The 18583-nt window shown below is 43.3% G+C and overlaps 2 protein-coding genes across 3 annotated transcripts; one reads left to right on the top strand and one right to left on the bottom strand.

The window, feature by feature from the left end:
* The first annotated feature begins 462 nt into the window (after positions 1-462).
* Positions 463-14464, top strand: clcn6 (chloride channel 6). 2 transcript variants are annotated; one of them, XM_027011315.3, is made up of 23 exons: positions 463-621; positions 1347-1406; positions 1510-1575; positions 1746-1811; positions 2235-2301; positions 2432-2538; positions 2857-2983; positions 3227-3294; positions 3572-3630; positions 3824-3956; positions 4271-4384; positions 4525-4691; positions 4880-4997; positions 5547-5676; positions 5941-6094; positions 6655-6811; positions 6938-7044; positions 7184-7370; positions 8354-8511; positions 10391-10547; positions 11295-11402; positions 11636-11761; positions 12075-14464. In XM_027011315.3, exons 1-23 carry the CDS (start codon positions 538-540, stop codon positions 12153-12155), a joined length of 2601 nt encoding a protein of 866 aa, XP_026867116.2. In that variant the 5' UTR covers positions 463-537; the 3' UTR covers positions 12156-14464. The 2 variants fall into 2 exon arrangements, with proteins under 2 accessions (XP_026867116.2, XP_026867117.2); XM_027011316.3 differs by lacking the exons at positions 11295-11402; positions 11636-11761; positions 12075-14464 and adding an exon at positions 9198-9248 and having other exon boundaries at positions 10391-10488.
* Positions 14465-16764: 2300 nt separating this feature from the next.
* nppa (natriuretic peptide A) lies at positions 16765-18516 on the bottom strand. The gene is made up of 2 exons (XM_027011273.3): positions 18345-18516; positions 16765-17644 (listed from the first exon to the last, which is right to left on the bottom strand). The coding sequence occupies exons 1-2, from the start codon at positions 18456-18458 to the stop codon at positions 17342-17344; spliced, it is 417 nt and encodes a 138-aa protein (XP_026867074.3). The 5' UTR covers positions 18459-18516; the 3' UTR covers positions 16765-17341.
* Positions 18517-18583: the final 67 nt, after the last annotated feature.

Genomic DNA, 18583 nt, shown 5'->3' with positions numbered 1-18583 from the left:
GGGAGAGGGGCGTGACTTAGCGATGTGGAACGGGAGAGGGGCGTGGCCTTGCCTCGTAGTATTGGGAGAGGGAGTGACTTCGTGTTGTAGCTCGGGAGATGAGGCGTGGCTTCACGTCATAGATGGGGAGAGGGGTGTGACTTAACGTCTTAGTTGGATAGAGGTGACTTAGATAAGCGAAACGCGTCCAGTATGTTCTTCAAAAATCGATACATGCACAAATATTCTGAGTTTGTGTATGTACGAGTGTCATTTATCGTACATATAAAAGATACAAATGGTTCCCTTTTGAATTTCCTCGCTTTGATTATGGTTACGTTATGAGTGTGGATAAGTTCAATGGAGCAATTATGCAACAATAAGTTTTATTCTTGGGTTCTTTTTGGGTAATTCATTGTTCATTCATTGCTGCTTGTGGCTTTGATAATTTTTTGTGTGATTTGTACATACGTCGGTATACCAAATCGATCGATAAAGTTAGCGCAAAATTTTCGCGTTTGTGAGGCGCTTGAATGGTCCGCCCACGTCCGTCACGTGATGCTGAAGATGGCGTGTTGTGGGAGTTGTGTTTGCTCTCGGTGCTGCTGCAGGGATGGAGAAATCAGAACACCGGAGGAACTGGTATTTGTTTTTGTTTACGTTCTTGGCCACTCCGTGTTACTGAGTGCATCCGTGCAGTTAAGCGTAGTTGCTAGCTTTATGTGGTTAAAGAAGGGAGGTTTGTTTTTGCCTGAGGCTACCCAGCAAAGCTTCCCATGGATGCTCCGCCCTTTTATGTTGTGATGCTAGCTAACGTGGCTTTCAGTTAACGTTAATAAGTCGATAAATCATGGCTTTCTTGTAGTTTTGTAAATGGTACCAAATGTCTATTTGTGGTCAATAATAGGTAATGAATGGGTGTGCTTTGCATTACATTTTAAGCGTTATTTTGTGAACGCCTCTTGGTATTATGAGTTTGCAGTTAGCTAGGTTAGCTAACTAGCTCGCTAAATTGGCTAGCTCTCGCAGTTTGGTTAGAGTGAGTATTCTTTGTTCATCATCATCATTATTATTTTTTTCAATGAAATACTAACCATCCCAGAATAAGCTGTTTAAATGCAGGTTTGCCGTTTCTAGTTTACTGAAACGTGGGCAATACACTTGTATTTCAGTTAAACAGAAAAGGTTGTTCAGTGTATATAAAGGAGTGAAGCCTTTGTTAGGCGTGTTTGAATTATAATTGGCCATCTGTATAGCTCACCAGATGCCACTTACGCGGCGTACCCACAGGTCACCGTTTGGACAACTTGGAGTGTATTCGTTCACTGTTATATCGCTGTTTTTTCAATCATAAAATACTTTGTCAGACTATTCTAGGAGAGACCAGGGAGGATGAAGATGAAATACTACCAAGAAAAGACTATGAGGTGAGACAGACCAGTCTAATACAATGTATACTAACTCATTATATTAGGAACTGTAAAGGTAGTATTGAAGAAGACTAATTTTAAGTGGTGCTTTTCTTCATAGAGTTTAGATTATGACCGGTGCATTAATGAGCCATATGTGGAGGTGTTGGAGGGATTGGACAATAAGGTGAAACATCCAAAACATCTGTGTGTATGTGTGGTAAAACACATATATAAATAAACTTTGATTGATAAACGTGTGTGTGGCATAAAAATAAATAAAACACTGCACACTTCTGTTGTAACTGCTTCGTATCCATTTATTGTGCCATTTTTAATCTCTTTTTGTTGTTCTAGAAAGCCAAAAAGTATGAAGCAGTGAAATGGATATTGGTATTTGCCATTGGAGTGTCCACAGGTCTGGTACGACGAGCAGTTTTTCGAATCCGTGTGCTTATACTTGCTTACATTATATACTGGTACTTGGCATGCACTGATCATTCTTTTACAAATCTTAAAGTAAGATATAAGGTGGATTTGAACACGCATCTTATTTCTAGACAGTGTATTCTGTGCCCTGATTCAAGAACTTGTAAGTACGGTCTTCTGCAACAGCACAGGCACTTGGGCTGCTTCATAAGTTTGGTGATCTAAGTCTGTCACATAGTGTTTGATAATCTTGAACCACTTGTAGACCGGGGAAATACTGAGACATCTGAATTTCTGTGGCTTTTATTTAGTGGCTATTGGTGCTATAGCTGTACAGTGGCAGTACTTCTATTGCTGTGTACAACTATTCTCAAAGGAATAACTACATATAAAAAGACATCATTTCTGTCTTTTCAGATTGGTGTGTTTGTCGATTTCTTTGTGCACCTTTTCACCCAAGTGAAGTTCAAGTTGGTTGGGAGCTGTATCCTTTGCTGTGAACTGATGTTGAGCGGAAGGTTTAGATTTGGGTATTAGCTGTAATGTTTTATACACCTTACAGAAATCGTGTGTTTTATTACTAACAATGTAAACATCCTTAACATGGCTTGCAGCTGTGGAGGAGTGCAGTGAAAATGGTTGCCTTGCCTTGTCATTGCTTGAGCTTCTAGCCTTCAACATGGCATTTGTGTTCATTGCCAGTGTCCTGGTTCTAATTGAGGTACGAGTATCTATTACTCATGAGGTAATCCCATCTTGTTTCATACTGTATTGAGTGCTGGGTGTCTTCTTTGCCACCTCTTATAACATGACTCACTGATTGGAATCGCTACATCAGTCTCATCCTGTGCGCTAAGTGAAAACGAACAGGGCACTGCCCAGCAATCTGTGCTACCTTCAGGGACTTAAGTTTGCTCACAGCTTTCACAGACAGGTGTCCTCAGCAGCAGGATCATCCTAGGCTGAAGATGTTTTAGTTGAACTTTGTGTTTCTAAGAAACAACCTTTGTTTGTATTGACCCCGCCCCCGCCCCGGCAGCCTGTTGCAGCTGGATCGGGCATACCGGAGATTAAAAGCTACCTGAACGGGGTAAAAATCCCAGGGATCGTGCGTCTGCGCACGTTCGTCTGCAAAGCCGTCGGCGTCCTGTTCGCTGTTGCCGGAGGTAAACTTGACTTGTAATCAGAAGGTTGCTGGTTCAAGCCCCAACACTGCCACTGTTGGGCCTCTGAGCAAGGCTCTTAACCCACAGTTGCTCAAGTTGTCATAATTGTAAGTCGTCTTGGATAAAAGTGTCAGCTAAATGCCATAAATGTAAATGTAACTATATGGTGTGCTGTAGGTTGCTTCCTCCCTTTGTTGGATTGATCTGTGCGGTAGAACAGGTTGAGTGCTTTCTCTGTCTCAGGGCTGTTTGTGGGGAAAGAGGGACCCATGATCCACAGTGGAGCAATCGTAGGAGCTGGACTTTCCCAGGTGCCAACCGACTACTTATTGTAACCAAGTCTCTGTAAACCAGGCAGAGTGCAAGAACCTTTAGCTGCCAGGCCTGTTCTCAGCTTGAGTGTAAAAAGTAAATTTTTGGTACTGCAAACTAAAGGAAATGATGTTGACATTAGTGGTGGTGCTATTCATTATGTAAAGACATTTTTATATTGGGTAAATCAAAACATTTAAAAAATTGTAGAAATATCAGTCGTTTTATGACCTGCCAAGTTTACACCCAAATGGCATTATTTTTGTCTTAATTCAGTTTCAGAGCATAACCTTCAAGAAAATCCACTTTCAGTTTCCCTATTTCCGCAGTGACAGGTAAGGACTTCAAGAACTCTTCTAATCATTAATAAAAACTGTCCATAGGGCACCCAAGGGCACACTGTGGCATCCTGCTATACTGGACTACACCCTTAAAGAGTCTTGCCAGCTACTAAAGTTCTACCTACACCTGAGCTTAGCTGTACACACCACCTTGGGGAAAAACGTGTTCATGCTATGATTTTGTCAGAGACAAGCGGGACTTTGTGTCGGCCGGAGCAGCGGCTGGGGTGGCAGCAGCCTTCGGGGCTCCCATCGGGGGGACCCTCTTCAGTCTGGAGGAGGGCTGCTCCTTCTGGAATCAAGCTTTAACATGGAAAGTGGTGAGGAGGTGGGCGGGGCTACACGATGCCACTCCCACGTGGTGAAAAAGGACACTTGCTAAAAAGTCCATGCCATTCCCCCATAGAAAGTCTCCAAACCACCTAGTCTAATTAGAATGATTGTATGTAGTTGAATATATATTATGAACTCATATTCAGTCTTGCTACTAGAGGGTCAAGCTGACAGATATGGTGTACTTTTCAGTAAACCTATGGTGTGCTAGAACTATATATCTATATTTCATATTCTGTAAGAACTAATATCCATATTTTTGTCTCTCTGCCTTTCTTTTTATCTATGAATCTGTGTGTAGCTGTTCTGTTCCATGTCCGCCACCTTCACGCTCAACTTCTTCCGATCGGGAATCAACTACAGCAAGTGGGGCTCCTTCCAGCTCCCTGGCTTACTCAACTTCGGAGAGTTCAAGGTGAATACGTGCTGGGTTCGTGCTGAGACCTCACCGCCCTGAGCGAACAGCCCCGGCCGCCTAGGCTGCTTTGACCACATTCAGTCATACGTTGTTCGTTGATGCGTCGGTCCCATCCCCCATCCCGGTTTATCCCATAGTGTCTGGACGGCGATAAACAGTGCCACCTGTGGACGGCGGTGGACCTGGCCTTCTTCGTGCTCATGGGTCTGGTGGGAGGTCTGCTCGGTGCCCTCTTTAACTGCGTCAATAAGCGCCTCGCCAAGTACCGCATGCGCAACGTCCACCCCAAAGCCAAGTTCATCAGGTAGACGGTGGGGTGGCGCTCTGTTTATTTCTTCATTGTTCTATTTTGTTACATTTCAGTGTCTGTCTACCCAGATTCAAACAATGAAAACTGGCATAACTAAACTGCAAAGGAAGGACATAAAGGAAAGGAGGAAGAATGACGTGAACGAAGATGAATTTTTCGTGTGTGTGTGTTCTGTTTGGAAGGGTGTTGGAGAGTCTTCTGGTGTGCATGGTTACGACGGTGGTGGTTTTCATGGCCTCCATGACTCTGGGGGAGTGCAGGGATTTGACCAGCCCAGTAGACAACAGCACAGCTGTACCAGTAAGTTTAAGGCCCTAGAGAGGAAGAGTTGCTTCTTTCGCTCTAATGTTCTAGTTGTTTTCTCCCCATAAACTGTCATCTTTTGTTGCTTCTTTTTGTTATAAGTCCTTTTATAATTTCCATTATCAGAATGGCTTGTGTAGGCCTGGGGAACTGTGACCTTTTGCTTGTCTACTTCACTCTGATGCTGCACCATTCGAGTTTAAAGCCCAAACCCAGCATCCTGACCACAGTGTTGTATTTACCTTAGGGCAGAAGCTATATGTTTAAACTACACTGTACATTTCGGAACCGAAAGTATAAAGAATATGTAACGTGATAGATATTCTATAAACAATTTTCAAATAATATAGAATTTAAAAAATAATGTTCCCTTAGAAGGCCCACATTAAGACAAATTAACTACAGGTGGTGCACATTCTTCTGGTGTCAGAAGAATGTAGTGTGTAACCACGCTATTAATAAGACCTGAAATGAATCTGTTGTGCTTTGTTAATTAATTTACATGTCCCAACATCGGCTTGTGACCAGTGTCCTTGTGTTTTGTAGATGTCAGCAAATGAGGATGTGAACTCAACCATACGACAGTTCTTCTGCACCAACAAAACCTACAATGATATGGCGACCCTTTTCTTCAACCCTCAGGAGATAGCCATATATCAGCTGTTCCACCAGGATGGTGAGGAAGAGACGCGCACACACACACACACACGCACACACGCACGCAGATGCAGGCCTCAGGTGAGAGTGTGATAAATTAACGTTGGTGGTGACTTTAAGTGCAAAGTTCAAAAGCACGGCACTCCCACCCATAGAAAGTATGCTATAATGTGTCGGTTCTCAGCCCACATCTTTTCATTAGTATAGGTCTGACTCATTGATTTTTAATTACAACTTCTCTTTCTCTCGCGCTCCCCTCCCCCCTCCTTCTTCCTCCCTCCAGCCACTTTTAGCCCAGTCACCCTCTCACTCTTTTTTGTGCTCTACTTCCTGCTGAGCTGCTGGACGTATGGTGTCTCTGTCCCCAGTGGACTCTTCGTCCCCTCGCTGCTCTGTGGAGCGTCTCTGGGACGCCTGGTGGCCAATGTCCTCAAAATGTACGATGACAGACATTTGAATGTACACACCTGTGGTGTATTGATTACTTATGTCTCTTTGAACAACCCAGGATTTGTGGGATGAGTAGCTTCATATCTCTGAGAGATGTGGCCTGTGAGGTCATTAGGTTTATCTAAATTACATCATCTTATCAGCTATATGATTTATGATGTGTATGTCACAAGATCAAATATGACCCAGTGATCTCATTTCAAACCACATTGAGACCAAAGTTAACTGCTAGTCTAAATTTACAGTTGCAGTGTGAAAGGCTGTTGGGAGTATTTGATAGTTGCAGATATATTGTACCTGTTGATCTTGAGGACTTACACACACCTGCTGTGCTATATTGAGCCAAATTCTGAAATTATTATTATTAAGATGAGTGAAATTTCAGTTGTTCCCTCAGTTAGTGCTTTGATTTCAGACTGACGCTAGTTTTTATTCCGAGCATTGTGTTTCGCAACATGTAATGAGGGAGTTGAGTCTTTTCTGTCCTTAAGGATTTTTGTAGTGAAGTATTGAAGCATTGCTCAGCTCTCTTTGTCTTGTGCTTTAGGAATCTGGGCATGCATATATATTCAGGGACATTTGCTCTGATTGGAGCAGCAGCCTTTCTTGGGGGTGTGGTCCGCATGACCATCAGCCTGACTGTAATCCTCATCGAATCGACCAATGAAATCACATATGGGCTTCCCATCATGATAACACTAATGGTAAGAATGTAGTCGTTTTGTGTGTGCGTGTGTACATTTCACCTGCGTTGCCAATGTCATGGGAGTTTCAGGGGTTTTCTGTTGATGGGTGGTGTAGAGATACTAAAAGCTGTGGTGTTTGACCAGGTGGCCAAGTGGACGGGAGATTTCTTTAATAAAGGCATTTACGACATTCATATTCACCTGAGGGGAGTGCCACTGCTGGAGTGGGAGACAGAAGTCGAAATGGACAAGTGGGGGAAAAAGCTTCTTCATTCATCACATTTACTCCAGAACACCCTGTTGTCTCATTTAAACAGTCTTATTTTTCTCTCCTTTTCCTCTCTTTCATCTTTTCCACCCACCACTCCTCTTTTCTGATCAACCCCTCAGACTCACTGCCAGTGACATCATGGAGCCCAATCTGACGTACGTGTACCCACACACACGCGTCCAGTCTCTGGTTAGCATCCTGAGAACCACGGTGTACCATGCCTTCCCCGTCGTCACGGAGAACCGTGACAACGAGAAGGAGTTCATGAAGGGGAACATCCTCATCAGCAACAACATCAGGTTCAAGGTACAGCTCACCAGATCATTAGCATAGATCAGGTGGAGAGGACTGCTAAAAGAAATATAACCTTTGTTTTCTAGACTAGATGGAGGGGGGGGTTTTTGGGTGGAGGGGGACTCTGAAAAGTGACAATTCTACTGGTTAATTGAAAGGCAGAACCAATCCAAATGTGTTTTTGTTCTGATTGTATATCGGCAGAGTTCTCAACTCATTCACAGACCTTCAGATAACGATCTGTGTAATGTCAGTGTGCTAAGAATCTATAGTCCACGCTTACATATTTGCAACATTTATTCCGGTAGCAGAGTCTGGAATGTGTTGGGTTTGGACAGTATTGTTTTTGTCCACAAGATGGCTTGAGCAATCCATCTTACACCAGCCCCTGGTCATTTTTATGGTGAAGAGTTTGACACCAATGTTCCCAGGTTTCACAGCCATTGTAGATATTCTATCCTGCTCTTAGGTTCATTGGTTCATTGACCAGGCTTTTGATGTTTTAGGTGTTGTGTGTTTTGAGAATCATAGGTGTAGACTGTTATCCTAGCCAAAAATACCTTATACGAATGGACAAACTCAGAAATCAGTGCTATATAGTACAAATATAATCAGTAGGATTGATGGGTGTATATTTATTGCATATGAAATTTGGTTAAAAAAAAATGTATATAGAAAAATATATATTTAACCTCTGTTTCATCATACTTCAAATAATTTCTGCTGGCCATATGGTTTGTCTAGATATATGAATAGAAGGATCACAGTGTTGTAATACCAAACAATTTCCCAAGAGTCTTTGCTTGTCTTCTACTCTACCAATGCTAAGTTCCGCAACCATTTTTATTGCATAATCTCTGTGCACCCATTGTAGTTTTAACATGCACACAATTATTAGGAATCCACAACTTTTCCTTTCATGCCAAGTTGGTTTGGAGGCTTTTTACGAGTGTTTTATACGTACAACATGCTGTCTATTGACATTTCCCTGCTAGAAAACCAGCGTGCTGACACGGGCAGGGGAGCAGAGGCGACGGTGCCAATCGATGAAGTCATACCCCTCGAGCGAACTGCGCAATGTATGTGACGAGCGACCTGGCACGGAGCCGGCTGATGAAGGCCGGGACATCCTGCAGCAGATGCTGGAGAGGAGGTAGGCACGTCTTGCAGCAGATGCTAGAGAGCGGGTCGTCAAAACGGGGAACCCTCATGTTCCCCTACCCACACCCTGCTGAAAGGGTGGGGTGAGTATTGCCCCTACCGGCTCTCCAGCATTGCAACAGTGCTGGTTGTTACTGGTTGTGACTCACCTGGTAAAGCATGTAGGCTAAGGTCCTGACAACCACAAGGTTCAGGGTTTGGTTCCCAGGAGGTACCCATACTGTCATGCTGCAATTAATGTCATTTGCTCTGTCTGGCAAATGATGTAAATGTTATAGCAGCATTTTTGTACTAGGTCCTTCAGTATTTACACCATGTGGGGAAAAAAAGCCTGTTATACATAGGACTTATGTAAAGCAAACAATTGAAATGCACGTTGTGCCGTACTTCATAGACAAAGTACTGTGTTGTCAAATTTAGGAACAGAAGCACATTAATTGCATTCAGGCAAGTTAATGAACTGTAGTGCCTCCAGAAGTAACCTCGTATTTCCGAGACACAGACTTTCAGAAACAGGAATCATTAAGTTGCATAACATCTTACTAAGGAGACCTCAAGTGTGTCAGTGTCCATAGATAGCTGAGGGAGAGTTCGTCTAACTGGCGAGACGATGGCCTGAGGATATAAGTGCAAGCCTGCTTGGTCTCTGAATCTGATTGGTTCTATTTTTTTGCATAGTCTCCGCTGATTGGCTCTACAGTCTCACACCCCTCAGGAGCTCGGCAAATGGTATGGCTGATCATTCTCCGTGACCGTGTCAGTCGGCTTGTGGGGCTAATCTCTGCCTGAAGTCATATTGTTTAGGTGTATTGTCAGTCAGAGAAGTTGTAATGTTCAAACTGAGAGAGGAAGGCAGCTGTCCTCCTCTCAGTCTGCTACAGGTGGCCTGTAAGTCACTAGCATGCGTTAGGCCAAGCACAACTTGCGCTTGCTGAACTCCCATTTATTACTCCAAATGGGCCAAATCCAAAATTAAATGCAATTGTCCTAACATCAAATCATTTGTCAGAATATGAACAAGAACCAAAGAAATGCCCTCCTGACACCTGGGTCAGCATTTGATAGTCATTGGTCAGTGCTACAGTGAAGTTCTGCTTTGCTTTTTCTTATTGTTTCCTGTTGAGACCATTAAAAGCTTAATATTATGCAATTTTTGATTTGGCCCATGGGTGTTGCATAGGAGTGTAGAACTTCAAATTCTCACATACATTGATTAAAGGAACCAAAAGTTTGAGAATGGAAACTGGGGATGCTGAAATTCAGTGCACATGATCTTTGCGAAATGCCACAGTTGATCTTGTTTTTCTGTCTAACTGAACTGAAAGCCATTCACCATGTCTTGAAATAATGCTGAGGAACCTGAAAGTATTTTTTTATTATTTATTTTTTGCGACATCATAGACTAAAGAATGTAAAAAGGTTGACCGCCTCAGAACAGAAATGAAGCAGCAAGCATAATTGGCTAATGCAGATTTTGAAATTGTAATAAATAAACCGTGAAATAAAAATGCATATTCCACCCTTCAAATACAGACACAGTGGTCAAACAAATACAGACACAGTGGTACTGGCACCAGACACTTTTTGTTCTTTTTTATCTAGCTGTATTTACACAATCCTAAAGGTAGAGGGTGCTGCAGGACCCTCTGCACCTCCCACTTCCCACATCCCTGCCAAGGCAAAAGGAGGTTTCAGAGCAGAGCCTGATGCAGAAAACAGATTTAAAACGTGGATCAAAAACTGCAGTGGAAAGAAAGTGGTTCTTGCCAGGGAAATTGCAGTCATCTTAACCTCTGCATGATGCTTATTCATTGCGAAAAGCATATGTTGAAGTCAAGGTGTCCCTGTGTGTTGTGGTGGGGCTCCGGTAGGCACGTGCCCTACCCTAACCTGTACCCGGACCAGTCTCCCAGCGAGGAGTGGAGCATGGAGGAGCGATTCCGCCCACTCACCTTCCACGGCCTCATCCTGCGCTCGCAGCTTGTCAACCTGCTGATCCGGGGCGTGTGCTACACCGAGAATCAGTCGGTGAGTGCTCCCCCTCGCCTAGGTCCCCTGGTCTGGGATCAGCACAGTGTGTACACCACAACCACGCAGTCACCATAAAAGCACCTTATTCTATATATGGTGATGACCAGAGGAGGATTGACTTCCCTTCTGATTCTTAGTTCCTCTCAAGGTTTCTTCATCTAGTGCTCACCTTTTTTGTCTGTAAAGCTGATTTTCTGTTAAACTGCTTTGTGACAATACAACCACAATCAAGAGGTTCTGGGGAGGTATTGTACCATAGACTTCACCATAAACACCACAGCCATGATCAGTCGCTCTGTTCAGCATGAGAATAAGCACAATATTCACCTCGGAGTTCATCTGCTCAGGATATAGCCATATAGACTGTACATATAGTGGCGTTATTATTGTTGTGGAGTTATTCTTAAAGACAATGTTATGCTTTTTTGATTTCAGTGAGTTTTAAAACATATATCGGTGTATTACATAACATCTTAAGTGGAAGGGTGAAGATCAGTGGTGGGCTGGCTCATGCTTGCTTGTGATGCAGTGCAACCTAAGAGTGTACGTTAACTAAAGCTGTTTGTTTTGGCTTCCCATGAGCGCTCCCTTTGTTCATGTATTCATTCACTTTGAGCAGGATATCATTATTAAAGACCAGGGCTATAAAATTCTGCATCACTTGTTTGGCAACCTTCCAATAAAACTTTCTCGAGGCTACTAAACTTTAGCTCCCGCGCCCCCCCCGCCCTTCGTGTTCTGCAGAGTGCATCTCAGCCGCGGCTCTCCTATGCCGAGATGACGGAGGACTACCCCCGCTTCCCCGACATCCATGACCTGGACCTTGCTCTCCTCAACCCGCGCATGATAGTGGTGAGGCTTTGCTATCAGCTCGAGGACGAGCGTTCAGAGCAGCGCTCGTCCTGCAGCTGCAGAAGAGGGATTTAAATTAGCATTAATTGGTAACTGATTTGGTTAGCAGTTAGTGTTACTGCGCGCTTGCTATGAAACGGTGTTCACCAAACTCTCAGAACTAATTAGCCTAATTTCTTCTGTGCAAACTCCCCTCCCTCATGTTCCCCATGTCGATCTGCGTGCCACGACAGGACGTGACTCCGTACATGAACCCGAGTCCGTACACAGTCTCTCCGAACACACACGTCTCGCAGGTCTTCAACTTGTTCAGGACCATGGGCCTGAGGCATCTGCCGGTGGTCAACGCCGTTGGAGAGGTGCGTGGCGATTAGCAGGGGCGTTTTGAGTTGCGTGTAGGGAGGGTCACTTCTTAAAGATCAAAAGGTTACAGAGTGTGCTTGAACCCAAGGTACCCCCAAGTTGTTCTGAGTTAAAATCCAAAGGGCAACGGAGGTTTCCTTTGGTTTGAGCAGTGAAAGCATATAAAAAGTGGTTTAGGACAATAGGGAAAACATATGGCCATAAGCAGATGGATCAAATAAAAGCCTCAAACTCTGTAGATTTTGTAACAAGACATGTTTGTTTTTTCTCTGTGCTTGTCGAAGGGTGATGCTCTGTGTTTTCATTCAGATTGTAGGCATAATCACAAGACATAACCTGACCCACGAGTATCTGATGGCCAAGCTCCGACAGCATTACATCACCATCTGAAAGAGAGAGCAGAGGCCCCTCCCCCACTGCACCTCAGCCTGGCCACGGCCGAACCCTCACCAGACCACCAACCGGAGGGCTGGACCCCCAGCATGGCCTCACCCTACAGCAAGCCCTGGCCACTTTCTGGACCATTAGCACATGGTACTTGGACCATACTGACAGACACACACCTACATACATGTATTCAGGCCTTTTCCCATACCTCATACTAATTTAAAGTCTAATTTTAAAGGTTTGTTTTTGGTTTTTTCGGATCCAAAACCATACACACTCTAGTTTGAACAGTATCCTGCCTCACTTTATTGACCTCATTATAGCACCTGTAATTATTATTTTTTTATTTATATGAATACGCTTTTGCACTAAAACTGTTTTTAGAATCCTTGAGTGAAACTGGATTGATAACTAGAATAATTTCAGATTGTAACACCTGAAACATTTCTAAAAGTTCATTTCTAAAATGCAGTTATTGGCATTAAAACAATAATTTCACAGCATCTTTATAGACACCTATAGAGAAAGGGAGCACTAGGTCTAGAGTTCTCTGAGAGACCCGCAGCAGCGCAGAGTACAGTTTCAACTGTAATCAAGCACTCTTTATTAAACTCCTCATGTCCTTAGGAGCACCTGAATATAAAGAGCCAGGTGTGCTGGATTAGGATCAACATTGAACTCTTCTGGACCATAGCTCCAGAGATAGCTGAAGGATGGCCAGCCCTTAGGAGGCATTAGATGGTCATATTACTTCAGTAATGGCATTTCTTTGCTTAGATTATTGAAATTGAGGATACTAAGTGAGGAGGATATGGGAGGCAATGCTCCCGGATTCCTGAAAGAGGGACCAACAGTAGTTCAGCTGTAGCCATATTCCAGGGAGTAAGGGTCTCATTTCCATTTCAGGACAGCAACCTAAGAAACGGTTCCTTCATATGCAGCAGTGTCAGATTTATTTACACATCTCCTTATCTTAATGCCATTGTAACCCTCATCCTTCTCTTGTAGTCTTTACAATATTCTTGCCAAGGGAAAAGAGTGGGAGAAACACATGTGAACTTTCTCAGGGTGTGCTTGTGTTCTCGAGCAGACCAAACCACCAAAGGATAAGACCAGATTATTAATGACATTTCTAATACTGCGATCCAATGGTAGATTACCCACTTAGGCAAAGCATGGTTCTACAAATGTAATCAGCTGTTAATATGTGGTCATATGATATTTTGTTATTGTTTTGCATTAATGTACTGTGATGCAGCTATATTGTACATAGTATTGTAATTATGGTAACATGTTTATACACTAATCATTCCTTGTTTCTGTTCTTTTGAGTATGAGGTTTTGTTTAAGATTAGATTTCAGCAAGATTTCTTTTCAAGTATATGCTAATTAACTAATGACTTATTGTATTTCAAGTGCTTTAAAATGGCTCAAATCAATCAGTGTTATAATTATGGCATTGCAAGAAGGTGAACAGTTATAAAGTGTTATTTGATGTAGCCAATGTTTTTTTTTTTTTTATGTTTTTTAATATACCATGCTATCAAATTTCTTTCTACTCCAGTCTTCCCTGATTGCAAATTTTATGTGCATCATGTACTCTAAACTGACGAAGAAAACAAAACAAATCTACTTCTCTTATAAAGATCTCAATGAATATTTCACATTGTAATGTAATCACCATGGCAGCTTACTGTGTTGGGCTGTACTACCATAGTCTTTAGGCCTCCATAATCATGCGTTTTAGTCATTTTTGGTGGTGCAAAGCCTTTTCTGAGTTCAGCTAGCTAACTGCTGCGTTTGATTACCAGGCTATATGAAACTGAGCAGATCAGATGCAGCCTTCAGTGTGTGCACAGAAATATGTTCCTCTGTTTATGGAAAAAGAAGTCATGCTGCTAAGAGGTAGAGGTATGACTTTAAAGCAATGAACTAAATTCTTTAAAGTCATATCCTGAAATGAGTTAGTACTGTGGAATATATTAAGTCACTCTGTGGTAGAATTTCACCTCACTGCTTGAATGGAAATTTAGTTAAGCCCGGACCCTGTTACATATTGTCTGTAAAACCCAATAAGAAGATGACCGTTTTGGCAGTGGATGGTCACTGGCTGGGGTTTTGTCCAGCGCTCAAACCCCTCCAGCTCTCCCCATACGTTTATTTTTGGCTTTTTGTAAAACGCTGTTGTGGATGAGGCCTCTGATTATTCTGCCCCAGGGTTACCCATGATGTCCTCACATTGAGACTAATGCAAAGTTCACTGTCCCGTGCCTTTTACTTCAAATAAACATTGCGACAAGCTTCGTAATGGAGATATGACTTCTGTTGTTTAAAATCACTTTAATTTATATTTCTTTCACTTCCAAGCTTTTCTTTAAGTGAAGGTCATATTTATTGATCGGTCAGGTCACTGGGGCATGGCTCATACTGGTAGTGGGCCCACGTCAGCTGCAGCAGGCTAGCGATACCTGGCGGACGGGGTTTTACTGAACCCTACTGAGACCTCGACAAGCTGCATGTCTCTTTAGCTCTCCCAAGTTTCGCTTGCCGTCCCTGAGAGCTTGACACTAGCAGGTGGACAGTCATCAGGGTGCCCCATAATGGACCCTGACGTGTCGTGCGTGGACCGTTTTAGCACGGATCCGTTTCGGAAGCGAGGCTGATGTCGTGTCAGTCGTTAGGCTGGCATCCTTCTGCCGAATAGTCTGACACAATCCTTTTTCCCCTCTCGAAGGGGCTGCCTTTGCCTGGCGGACTGGTGGCAGGAACAAGAAGAAATGCATGTGGCCTCATGAGGGCTTCTGCTCGTGTGTGATCTGAGCCATTACCTCAGCCGTTACCTCCACTTTTAATAGGGCGGATGTAATTGCTGTGGACGTTTGAGCGAGTCTGAATGGTGGGGACCTAATTGAAATAGAGCAACCTGACTAGGCAGGGGAGACCAAGTGCCAAGCAAATGGATCTAATTTACTTGGTCTGTCATGATCTATTCAAGCAATGAGCATGTCACTGTGCAAGATGCAGATTCATATAATCACATAAAAAAATAAATCCCTGTAAAAGTACATTTATTTATTGGCAAGAGGCTCCCAAGGAAGAAGGTACACCCAGTATTTACAAGTTTTTCTCTATAGAAGAGTCAATGTAACATGTAGGCCAGTTTAGCAGCAATGCTGTTTTGATTTCAAAGCCTAGTACTTACCTACTTAGAAATTTGCAGTGTAGTCTTTAGCTATTGCTTCATAGGCTATTTTTACATTTATGGCATTTAGCTGACACTTTTATCCAAAGCAACTTGCAATTATGAGTGATTAATTGAGGGTTAAGGGCCTTGCTCAGGGGCCCAACAGTGGCAGAATTTGAACCCACAACCTTCCAATTACAAGTCAAGTGCCTTAACCACTGAGCTGCTACTGTGCCATGTGGTAGTGGTTTGTAACATGCACCATCATCATAGTGGAACACAACTGCATAACAGACTTGCCTGTTCTTAGGTTAACTCGGTTAACTCAGGGGTGACTGTAACATGACTGGGATAAAAGGAAGATAAGAATAAGTGTATGTCGTAGGCCTATATACAGCCTACTGTCCACAGCTGTTCTGTGGTCATTGTAATGGCTAACCATGGTTCTAACTTGTGACTGTGAATCTGCCAGATTTGGTTGACCGATCAAGTCTACCCATGATGACAGTTTGCGTTTTTGTTGCCAAGGCAGGTAGTTGAGCAACGTCTTTCTAGGAATTGGCTGAGTTATCAAAGCCACTGCATTACCTCGGAGCACACCAATTACGCCAGACGCCAAACACCCAGTCTTCACCGTCGGCAGGTATGGGTCGGAGCGCTCGGTAGCCTGCCAGCTCACGTGCACCGATCTGCTCTAATTGGATGAGATCCCCCACCTGCACAGTCTCCACCCCCACCCCCTTGGGCTTGCTGTCAGTCAGGGTAATTGGAGGAGCTGGAAAAGTTAGCAGAGATGAGCCTTTTGACAGTCCGTTAGAATTTGATGAGTCGGCTGGGCCGTGTGTCGCCGTGGAGAGCAGAAACGTGGCGGGCTTCTAATCAGAGGCGTCTGGCATGGCCGCGCTCGAGAACCGAGTCATTATTCATGCAATCATCAGTGGGCCTCCTGGGGTTAGATAATGGGATTAAAGCCTGTGCGGACTTGGGCTTTTCGGTAAAGGTTAGCGCAGGTGTCGACAAGCTGAATGCTAATAGCCTCCTGCCACTACACAGGTAGGCTTGTAGCTCTGTGTCCACTAATAAGCACAAGTCCATTAGGCAGGATTTCATTAGTCCTCCAGGTGGAGTTGATGCAAGAGGAATTTCTGACTCCTGCTGACCATCTCACCCTTTGGACAACGTGTTCTAATGTGATAATGTGTAATAATGGGTCATACTGTCGGCATTTGACTCCGGTGGTCGTGCCACTAAACCTAGGTTCATCTATAGTCAATAGGCTAGAACATAGGACAAGTTCCTGTGGTTTGGTTGTTTTTTTGTTTTGTTTTGTTTTGTTTTGTTTTGTGTTTTGTTTTTTTTCTCTCAGAATATGAAACCAAGGAACACAACACCAACCTTTTAAGAGCATGAAGCCAAACAATACCAAAGTTATTTGTCCCTAAGATTTATTAATATGGAGACAGTCATGGTGGTCCTGAATGGAAAAAGGAAATTTACGCACATCTGAAGAGCAAGACAAAAGTTGAACATTTCATAATAGCTGAACCTGCACAGAATAAGCTATCTGTTTAATCAGAAAGAAAAGCCATCAGGTTGAGCTCTTATAATGAGTACAATGTGTGAATATAATCGACAAAATAATTATGTAACTCTCAATAGGAAGAAAAAGAATTACATATCCATTAGCTCTCACAAAAGTTCACCCTCATTAATAAATGGAGGTGCACATAAGCTGTGCCTAAAAGCAAATCAATGAAATAAGGCAGAAAATATTTTAGAAGGACTATCTTGATTAAAACATAATTGGTAAATTTAGTTCACACCTGCATATCTTAGGCTTATAGGATGCAAATCCCCCAAACACATGCTCAACAGGTTCTGTGGGCTTTCAACACAATGCACCACAACAGGCTGTTACAGTTGTGCATGTTGCCAGGGCAAGCTACAAGCAGCAACATATTGGCTCCAGTCTCTTGGCGGCCTGGATGAAAGCCCTGGCAGGAGCTCAGCCTCTCATAGAGTTGCAACCAAGGCTGCTGGAGGACCCGATGCGATCCAGCCTTCCGCCAAAGCAGCCGGAGAAGCTCTTACTTCTTGTGGACAGGAGGAGATCCATGAGGCGCTTCCTCTGTGTCTCGAGGCCCTCATCGGAGCTGACATCCTCGGCCAAAGGGGTCTGCTCCTCCCGCTCTCTTTCCCAGGCTGGAGAATCTTGGCTCTGGCCCAGTGCCATTTTCCTGTCGTCATATTCTGCTCCTCCTTCAAAGTCCTCGGCTGCCAAAGCTTCCTCGAACTGCTGCAGTAAGCTCTGAGGAGCACCGCAGAGAAGGGGAAGTGTTAGGCCAAGGGGCTTATTGTCTGTTCACAAGGTTCCAATGCTCTCAAGATCATCTCAGAAACTGAGTGGATCCTATTTTTTCTCTTCATAATGCATGTAGTAGTCTGTGGTAATACAACATTTCAAAAGTGCTCAGCTATGAGTTCCAGTTCAGGAATTGGAATTGTTGCTGTCAAAGAATAGGTAGATAAATTGTATTTTTTAATGTAGAAGGCTACTGCAATGTCTCTTGTTGTCTCTTGTTTTAATTGAATGGTATTCCAAAGTATATTTATTGGTTATTGAGGTAAATTGTCTTTACTGAACTGAACTGGACCTAAAGTAACATTTGAGTAACAGATATAGTGGATTAATAAGGTGGCTTCAAACTCACTTTGGATTCATTTTAATGTAGGACTAAATTTAAACTGAATTCAAAGCTGGCAAAATTCTACTTTAGTAAAGTTGTGTTTTCCTTCAGCTTTATAGAAACAATTTACTCAAGACTTTATTTCTTAGCTCATTAGAATTCAACAAGACCAGGAATTTTCTCAACAAGCATGTTGCTATCTCTGGCTTTTACTAAACTAAAAGACTAAATATGTAGCCACCAAACACATTTAATACTTGCACAAGTAAAACTAACAATATTATATATGTTCTGTGTAAAATTGCCAAAGTTGCCACATACCTTGAGCTTGCCTGCAGTGTTGGCCGAGTTCTGTCTGCTCAGCACATGAGCTTGTACTGCTACCTCGTGACAGAGCAGGAGCATTAGTCCTGCTAGAATAAGCCCTTTGACCATCCCTGGCTTCCGTTGGATCTTGCCTGACGCTCTGGCCAGGCTGCATGTCAAGCTCCCTCTCTTATAGAGACACTCAACCATCCGGGGGACTCATCCTTTCCCTGAGCCGTGCGGCGTGCATTCCA

The sequence above is a fragment of the Electrophorus electricus genome, chromosome 20 (assembly GCF_041902795.1).
Source record: "Electrophorus electricus isolate QZ-2024a chromosome 20, ASM4190279v1, whole genome shotgun sequence".
NCBI classification, from domain to species: Eukaryota; Metazoa; Chordata; class Actinopteri; order Gymnotiformes; family Gymnotidae; genus Electrophorus; species Electrophorus electricus.
Note: the sequence above shows the minus strand (reverse complement) of the source record. Positions and strands in the feature narration are given on the sequence as shown.